The 9,390-nt window shown below is 49.9% G+C and overlaps 1 protein-coding gene across 1 annotated transcript in view; it reads right to left on the bottom strand.

Moving 5' to 3' along the window:
* Window positions 1-1,059: 1,059 nt before the first annotated feature.
* The window catches only part of BNIP5 (BCL2 interacting protein 5), a 22,285-nt gene continuing 13,954 nt past the window's right edge, over window positions 1,060-9,390 (bottom strand). The window contains exons 7-11 of the mRNA XM_017522607.2: window positions 8,724-8,999; window positions 7,762-7,893; window positions 6,602-6,666; window positions 4,823-5,077; window positions 1,060-2,658 (exon numbers count right to left, since the gene is read on the bottom strand). Coding sequence (XP_017378096.1) covers window positions 2,623-2,658; window positions 4,823-5,077; window positions 6,602-6,666; window positions 7,762-7,893; window positions 8,724-8,999 — 764 coding nt within the window. The 3' untranslated portion in view covers window positions 1,060-2,622. The remainder of the gene's footprint in view (window positions 2,659-4,822; window positions 5,078-6,601; window positions 6,667-7,761; window positions 7,894-8,723; window positions 9,000-9,390) is intronic.

The raw sequence follows: 9,390 nt of genomic DNA, 5'->3' as shown, positions 1-9,390 counted from the left end.
ATGTCACTTGCCTACCTTTTTACAGCCATGCAGAAAAGGAGGAACTCCCATGCACCTCAGTGCTCTTATAAAAACCGTCTGTATTGCTCTACATACTTGCCAGCACTTGGGGGAAAAAAACCCAAAAACATCTATAGTGGGAGTTGAGGGCCCCCACTCACCCACAGCAACCTAACATGGTGCCCTGTATTCCTATTGGCTCAAAAGCTCCATAACCAGTGGGGTCCATGAGCATCCTGAGGGCAAGGGTTGTGTCTTTTGCATTTGTTTATACCACACAGTTAGCATCAGAGCCGGAACATAGTAAGTGCTCAATAAACATTGGTGGAATAAAGGAGCTAATGGATCAGATCATAACTGGAGGCAAGGACACTAAACTAGGAGTTCTCAGAGCCTGGTCCTGGCTGGGTTCTGTCTGTATCTGGCTGTGTGACCGTGAACAAGGCACTTCCCCACTGAGAACCTCTGTTTCCTCATCTGTTAGAGGAGGGTAATAGTGCTGCCTCCTCCTGCTGTCCTTGGAGCATTGAGGGGAGACTTCAGGGGCTGAGGAACAGACACTCTTGTGTCACCCGAGAGAGGAGAAAGGACGTCATCCATGTCTCCCTGGAGACCAGATTTTATGGATGAAAAACCTAGCACTGTATTCTAACAATTTTTTATCTTTGCTCTGTGTGACAGAATTTAAGCACCAGATTTTGGGGGCTAGTAAGAGGCAAGGTAGAATCAGTACTGCTCTCTATTTTCCTGGTCATACAAGGAACTGTCACACTGAGAGTCACTGAGTTGTAGAATGTCAGGTCTGGAGGGCCAAGTATCTTGTCCCCAGGGTCACCCAGCCTGGGGGCAGCTGAATTAAAACCCAGGTCTCCTGACACCTAACCCAGGACACTGTTTTACTGCATCCACAAGCTGGCACTCCAAGGATGGGACACCTGGAGGGATCCAGGCAGTGACAAGGAGGCCAAACCCCACAGCCTTGCAGGACCAGATTGTCACAGATGTGGCTGGTGGGTATCTGTCTTGCCTCCGTGGTGAATAACCCAGATAACACTTTTGTGCAGGTTAATTTATTTGCTCAAATAACACAGTACAAAAATGAGACTCAGATGCCAGCATCAGGAGCACATACCAAATATTCATAGAGGTTAAAGAACATCGTTCTAAATAAGAAACTGTGTACAAAAGGTTCCTGACCATTTCATAACTTATTCTGATCCTTCACATTTGGGTGCTAAGATCATGAACACTGCCTAAACAAATCCACAAATAGCTCACCTCTCCCCCACTTCTCAGAAGCAGCAATAAAAACTAAATGGCTTTCCAGATAGGCTGAGTTGAGCTTACTGAGCTGGTGCCTCTGGTTGGAGGCCCCCCCATGTAAGCGCCCAGGGCCTCTCCGCCCTAGGCTGCTCCTCCTCCCTAGTCCTACCCAATGGTGCTACAGCAGGTTCAACACGGCGATACCATGTCCCCAATCGTCACAAGATCACACTTGCTATCCAGGTTTATCACCCTCTCCCCCATGACCACATGTTCTGGGCAGTGTCCATGGGAGCCAGATGTCCGTCTGCAATTTTGTCCATGTTGCACATAGATATGAACGTGTGGCAAATTTCACACCCGAGTCAAGCTGTTGAAACTGTTGAGCTATACAGAAGGCACAGCCTCGGGCACCCCGCACCTCACCTTTGTGCAAATACAAAAACGCATCCCTTTTCTCAAGACATTGTACTGCCACCAGCTGGAAAACTGTCATCATAAATCTACAAATCCACAATGTCTAGGATGTGAATGGCACCTCCCAGAGTATGGTGCTCTTGAGCAGTGCGCCCCCTGTGCAACAATCCATGGCAGTCCAGCCCACGAAAGCCCTCCTCCACTTCCTGAAAACTACCCAGAAGAAGCTATAGTACATACACGGACCTGGCACTACGTAATTTACAGACTCTTCACATCCATTTTCTCACTGACTTTTAGCCAACCCCATGAGATGGGAGAGGTGCAAGTTATCAGCTCTATGAACACAGGGTTAGAAGGATTCTGAGAGACCAAGCGTCCTCAGTGTCCAGGTCTTTCCATTTGTGGCCTGCAGAGTTCCTAGGACGCATCTACAAAGCCATATGAGCATGAAGAATGACTGGTCAACGGAAGAAATGATGGGATACATTTAGATGCACATCTGTTTGGATACATGTGGATGTTCTGGTTAGAGATTAAATAAAAACTTAATTTAAAAACTAGACTCAGTTAAAACTAACATCTGAGAAAATGTCAGTAGGCCTTCTGGGTGAGATCCTAGACTCCAAAGTCTGGAGAGGTACAGGACATGTAGAGGGTCACAAAGCAGGTCTGGAGTAGGTTCAGCAGGTGGAGCCCTGGTCTCTTCACTTCCAGGCCAGTGCTGATTTCCTCAGACATAGCGTCTGTGTCTTGCCTTCTGGAAGAGTCCTTTGTGCTTCTCATATACTAGGGTATGGACACAAAATGGTTGTCTGCTCTTGTTTTCCATCGTGTTTGTAAAGCAAGGATTGGGGTGTCATAGGGCATCTTCAGGGTCTCTTGGCTAAAGCTGCCAAATGTTTGGCTAGTTCAAAGGAATTTGAGTGCAAGACACAGCTTTCAATCTGGACTTAGAATCTCAGGACTTTCGATGCTCTGGGAAGAGAAAAAGAACCTCGGTGTTAGCCATGGCCCAGTTGTTTATGGGTTCCACTCTGGAAACAACAGACATCCCATCATCCCATCAACACCCCACCCCAGCCTCTGTCTCTGGGTCTTTGTTCTTGCAACACCTCCTGGGGACGTTGCTCTCCTGGTCTTTTCTCCCCAGGCAGCCCCCCATTCTCAAAGGTCAAAATCTGCACGTCCACCTCCCGGAAGGTTTGCAGGACCAACTTGCTTTATGGGCCTCAGCTACCACTCATTTGGCATTCGGTTGCTATTTAATTTTGTCATCAAACAGTTGTCTTTTCCATTAGCAGATGAAGCCTTTGAAGGCAGAGCCTTCTACAGAGCCTCACGGCACTTCGTACAACCAAGCACATAGGAGGCTGTCAATAGCTACCAGTTGAATGAATGAATGAATGTTTAGTAAAACCAGAAGATGGAGTCAGGGCAACTGAGGATGTCAGACCGATGCTTCTGTAATATCTTTCATGAAGAACTCAGATCACTCTGTAAGCTATTACCTAACCCACCCTAGAGGCCAAATTATCTGTAACATTCCTGTTCTCTAGGAGAAGCCGGTGAGGCCAAGAAGAGAGAAGTCTAAGGTAGGGAGGATTTCCCATCAGGAAAATGAGCCAAAGTAGGGCAGAGCGTTCGAATGACAAGATACGACTATCATGAAATAAGCCAGCTTTCTTGAGAGGCTTTTCAAATGGCTTCTAAAGGTAGTTCCAAGAAAGACAGAAGTGCTTTGGGTGGTAATAGCATCACTGCAAAAGGGTCTGGTTTCCCAGCGGACCACTTGGATGTAGAAGTTCTGGTCCTGTTTGTCCAACACCAGCAAACAGAACATGTCGTTCCTCTAAAGTCACACCTTCATGCAGTGGCTTCTACCCTGCGGGTCTGGGTCAGATGTTTGTAGGCAGGTTATGTTAAGTGAATTAGAAAAAGATGAAGAAATCTTTATCAGAGTCCACCAGAAAATATGTGAGCTCGTAATTTTTAAAAAATCAGGCCAGGTGGCCTGGCACGGTGGAATGTCCGTAGTCCCAGCACTTTGGGAGGCTGAGGCGGGCAGATCACCTGAGGTCAGGAGGTCGACACCAGCCTGACCAACATGGAGAAACCCCGTCTCTACTAAAAATACCCCAAAAAGTTAGCTGGATGTGGTGACACATGCTTGTAATCCCAGCTTCTCAGGAGGCTGAGGCAGGAAAATCACTTGAACCTGGCAGGCAGAGGTTGCAATGAGCCGAGATCATGCCATTGCACCCCAGAATGAGCAACAAGAGCAAAAGTGTGTCTCAAAAAAAAAAAAAAAAAAAATCAGGCCAGGTGTGGTGGCTCATGCCTGTAATCCCAGCACTTTGGGAGGCCAAAATGAGAAGATTGCTTGAGGCCAGGAGTTCAAAATCAGCCTGGTCAACATAGGGAGAATCCATCTCTATACAAAAAAAAATTATTTGTAATTAGCTAGTCATGGTGGCATGCACTTGTAGTCCCAGCTACTTGAGAGGCTGAGGTGGGAGGATCACCTGAGCCCAGTGAGGTTGAGTCTGCAGTGAACCGTGATTACACCAGTGCACTCCAGCCTGGGTGACAGAGCAAGACCCTGGCTCAAAAACAAACAAAAAACCAGTGACAATTATCATCTCTGAAGGGAATGTCTCAGAGACTTAGGGGAAAGGAAATTATTAGGAAAAGCGTGAATGCACTCAGAACAGTGAAGGTGACGGCAGGAGAGAGGCTGTTCATTAAGGAACCAAGGCCAGGTCACTGAGTGATCGCCTCCTGGAAGCCTTTCAGAACCAACAACCTCATGAAACCCTCTCATCTACCTCAGCCACGCCTTATTTGATAGATGATGCCATTCCATCAAAAAGCATGGAAAGGTACATGTAATTGAAGACTAGAGCCAAATAAAGAAGATGCTAATTATGGAGTAAAATCAGTGAGGTTTCAGAAAAGAAGGTCTTCATTGTTTAGAATTGTCTCAGAAGGCCTCACTGAGGAGGTGGCATTTGAGATAGACCCCAAAATTCTGCAGTGAGCAGGGGAGGGGAGAGGAGAATCAGTAGATGCCACTGGAGGCCAGCTATGAGCCTGCTGTCACTCATGCCATGTCGCCATTGCCTTCCCTGCCCTCACTCACCGGCTGGTCCTCCCTGTCTGGGAAGTGGGTGCGATTGTAGCCGTCTCTTAGGCCCATGAGGATGCAGATGGCGTGGCTGTTGTTGCCAGCAAATTTGTCAGCCAAGCGAACGTCAAACTGGTGGAGTCTCCTGGCGAGGTTCCTGTCCCACTGAGAGGAGTGGGGCACCTGGCTGCGTAGGGTGGCTAACAGCTTGCTGAGGGAGGAGTCCGAGAACTTGTAAAAATACCTCTTAAAGCTGGGGTGGCGCCTGATCTGGAAGCGGAAGTGAAAGCAGGTCATTAGTGGTACTGGCAGCACCCCTCCCGCCAACTTCCCCCCACCCCATCCCGAAACTCCATGCAGCCAGGCGGGACACCCCTCATCCCTGGGATGAGCTCCCTTGTTACATCCCTCCACTGCCCCAGCCTCTCAGAATCTGTTCCACAAGGTCCAGCTCAAAGCAGCAGGACAGAGTAAAGGGTGAGGGTGGAAGTACAGGTCTTTAGACTCAGATAATTCAGAAGCAAACAGCCCACAGAGCCTTCTCGTCTATGCTAGCTACTACTTATTTCACAGATTATCTTAATTTATTATTTCAATGTATGACAGTCTAGAATTGGGACGCTTAAGTTGCTCTTACCAGGTGTGTGAGCCTCTGATCATTTGCAAATGTAAAATATCCATCCAGCCCCAGGATTGTTGGTGGTGGTGGGGGATTAAATGAAAGAGTTATATAAAATGTTTAGTGCAGAGTAGATGTTGGATGAATTTCAGTTCCTTCTAAGCCTCCTCCAACAAACTCCTGTCTCTTAATAACTAAATGGGTTCCCCAGAAGCAGACCCAGACGCAAGGACTTGGGTACAGGCATTTTATTGATTAAATGACCCAGGGAAATGCTGATGGGGGAATGAGACCTGGAACAAGAACGGGAAGGCGGCTCAGGGGGTGGCAACTGGAGCTTAATCTACTCAGGACACCTTGGGAGTGAGCAGAGAGCACATTCCTCAGCTATGCCCCATAAAGGCGAGGGAGCTGGGGTTTATCCACCAACTCCCACCAGCCATTGGTTGAGGGCTGCTTATGGGGAAGTAGAGGCTGTTAATTCTGCCCCCAACATGGGTTACAAAGTGGCCCTGGGTCCTCAGGCAAAAGGAGGCAGGGGCTGGCAGCTGGATGAGTCAGTGTACACTCTGGTGGTGAAGAGAGGTACCCGGAGTGTCAGCTATGCTGATTACTCATCTTTAACCTGACCTCTTCACATGTGATCTGTGCTTGTCTCTCCAAATAGACTATGTTTTCCAAGGGTGGGGAGCCTTCTGTTACAGACTGCCTAGCAGGGACGGAAAGTCAACAAGCTTGAAAGAAGGGGAGACCATATGAACGCTGACGCGGACAGCAAAGCCAAGAGTGAACCCAGAGACCACAGGGAATGGAATCAGCCAGACAGGTGAGGCCAGGAGTGGGCAGAGGAGGCTTCCACGGATCGGGGACATGAGCCAAACTTCAATCGCTGATTTGGATAGGAGTGGTCCTGGCTGGCAGGGGGGTCATGTGAGCATTGGGTTCTTTTAAACAGTTCCCACATCTGCTGCATGTCTGGCATTTTCTACATATGCACTAAGCTTGGTCGAGTAGGTAATTATCACTCATTTTGAAAAAGAGGTAACTGAGGCTCAGAGAGGTGAAGGGATATTCTCAAAGTTGCCCCGAGGTGCAGACTTGGGGATGGAACCCCGTTCTCAGCTGTGGGTAGATGAGGCCCTGGGGCTGGCTGGGGAAGGCTGAGTGGTGCTCACCTGCTGCCCCAGTTGGCCATCCACTTCTTGGAGAAGCGCCACCAGCTTCAGGATGATGAGCTCCTCTAAGGAAAAGAAAGGACTGAGTGACTATTGACTGGGTGATGCCCAGTTCCCTTCCAAAAACAAAGTGCTGCAACAACACATCCACCTGTGAAAGACAGTATTCTCTCTCTAAAACACCACACACACATTAGTTATGGTGGATCAAGAAAATTCTTGCCTTAAACTAGAGCTGGAGTGTGAGAGCTTTGCTTGGGTTCCCTTTATAGAAATAGAAGGGACTCTGGCTTGCTGGGCCCCACCTGTAACCACATTCAGCTCTATTTGACAGGTGGGAAACTGAGGCCTCCCAGTGTCCCTTATCCAGGCTGCAGAGTAGCCCAGTCAAGAATGGGAGTTTGGACGAGGGGCAGCGCATCAGAGTACAGGGAGGTGACGTGCCAGGGCTACTGACCCATTGGAAATGCACCCATCTACCTGGGTTCTAACCAGCGGTATGCCAGGGTCTGCTCATACTAAGTTCACTGAAACTATTCAGGAAATTTGTAGACGAGTTGTTTTGTTTTGTTTTAGACAGAGTCTCACTTTGTCATCCAGGCTGGAGTGCAGTGGGCACAATCTCTGCTCACGGCAACCTCCACCTCCCAGGTTCAAGTGATTCTCCTGCCTCAGCCTCCCAAGTAGCTGGGAATACAGGTTCCCACCACCATGCCCAGCTAATTAATTTGTGGACTAGTTGTTATAAACTGTTGGCAGCTTGAAATCAGCCAAGGTAAAAAATATTTATGCCATGGAAATCTGCAAAGGCTACAAAACAGGGCATCTCTCTCCCAGTGGAGAGCCTGCCTGCCAGCACACCACTGCCTATGAGGCCTGGAGCAAGCTAGGAATTTCATAAGAAACATTCAAGCAAACTAACGGGGGGTGTTAATTACATCCCACAGAATAGACAGGTGTCCTCTACCTGCAACTCTGCCCCAACCGCCCCAGTTTAAAGGCCAAGTCTGTGCCCCCTACCCCATCCTAAAGTCTCCTTGGGTCTTTGTCTGCTGCCTTCCCCATTCCTTTCTCAGAACCCTCCCCAATTCTGCCTGTGAACGCCATGTGGAGGAGAGGCGCTGGGAAGCTGTCCAGGTAAGAGCAGGGGTGGTACTGACTAGATTCACACACTCCACTCAGCTGAGGTGCCCCTTCCGGTGTGTGGCCTCTGGCCTGGAAGGGTGCTTCTGGGACCACATCAGGCTCCCCTTCTGCAGGTGAGGGCTCCTGGCACTCGAGATCTTCTGGATCTAGGGCAAAAAAAGAGTTGGTGAGTGTTTTGCAGAGAGCTAATCTAGTTCCTGACAAGAAGCTGTTCAGAGGCACAGGCATAAGCGGGGGCTGGTTTCCAGGCTGCTCCGTGAGCTTCCTGCCCCCGGCTCTGCCTCAGAGGAGTTCGTGGTGCTCTCTTGGCCTTCTCCAGAAACCTAACTCCTCCTTCACCCACCAACCATTTCCTCCTCCTCACAGTCTAGGAGGGTGTGCCGACAGGTCCACCAAACAAACCCTTTCACCCTGCCAGGCTTTCTGGGTCACTCAGCCTGTCTGAACCTCACTTTCTCCATCTGTTAAGTGGGAGTGATAAGACTGACCTCACAGGGTTTTGGGCAGGTTAAATGAGATAATACGTGTGAAAGCCGCACGCAGCAGGCGCTCTGTGATGTCAGGGGAATCACTGTACACCAGTGGCCCTCGCACTTTGGTGTAGTTAAAAAAAAAAGGCCCAGGCCATATCCTACTTCATCAAACCCAGGTGTCTATGTTTTTCTACGGACTGGCCAGGCGATTCTGACACACAGCTGCACGGATCTCCCACCACAGCTGCTGTTAAGTGTTTGTGTGTGGCGGGGTGTGGGGAGGGTGTGCGCTGTGAGCAGGGGCTGCTAGGGGTGGGGTCCTGCTGGCACCTGTCCCCTCACCTCTCCCCACACTTCCACAGCCCCCACTCTGCTCAGCATGGAAAGCAACGGTCAGGGCTGGACGTCCCCTACTACGCCAGCCTGTCGGCAACAGACAGGCCACACAGCAGCCCTGTCTGAGAGGAAGGCTCTGTTACCATGGCAACACCAGGCCTGCTCACCAAGGCTGCTGGAGGTGGAGGCCCGATGGCCGCCGACACACAGGGGCAGAAAGTTGGGCCTCTTGGGCCGTCGGGTCTCTGGGCTGGCAGCCCCTGCTGGCCCTGCTCTCTTGGGTTCCTTGGAGCTGTGTTTCTTATGGTAAAACGCTCTCCTGAAGCTCAACTTTTTTTCTTGAGATTTCCTTCTGCTGAGTGGGGCCAAGTTTTCTATACACCCCTCTTCCTCCTGGACTTGAGGTTGCTGTAGGGGAGATGAGAGAAACTGAGTCAGGGCCCCTGACCTTGAGGAGATCTCAGGTGAGCTGGGGAAAGAGACGCATGGTGGGCTAGCGGGTGTTGCCCAGAGAAGTGTGGCTGATGCTCAGTGAGACTGGGGCTGAGTGCAGTGGCTCATGCCTGTGATCCCAGCACTTTGAGAGGCCAAGGTGGGTGCATCACCAGGGGCCAGGAGTTCGAGACCAGCCTGACCAACCTGGTGAAACCCTGTCTCTACTAAAAATGCACCAGGTGTGGTGGCACACACCTGTAGTCCCAGCTACTTGGGAGGCTGAGGCAGGAGAATTGTTGGAGCCCAGGAGGTAGAGGTTGCAGTGAGCCGTGATCGAGCCACTGTGCTTTAGCCTGGGTGACAGAATAAGACTCCATCTCCAAAAAAAAGAAAGAAAAA

This window comes from Cebus imitator, unplaced genomic scaffold, assembly GCF_001604975.1.
Source record: "Cebus imitator isolate Cc_AM_T3 unplaced genomic scaffold, Cebus_imitator-1.0 Scaffold24, whole genome shotgun sequence".
NCBI lineage: Eukaryota > Metazoa > Chordata > Mammalia > Primates > Cebidae > Cebus > Cebus imitator.
The sequence above is the reverse complement of the archived record's forward strand: the minus strand, read 5'-3'. Positions and strand labels throughout refer to the sequence as shown.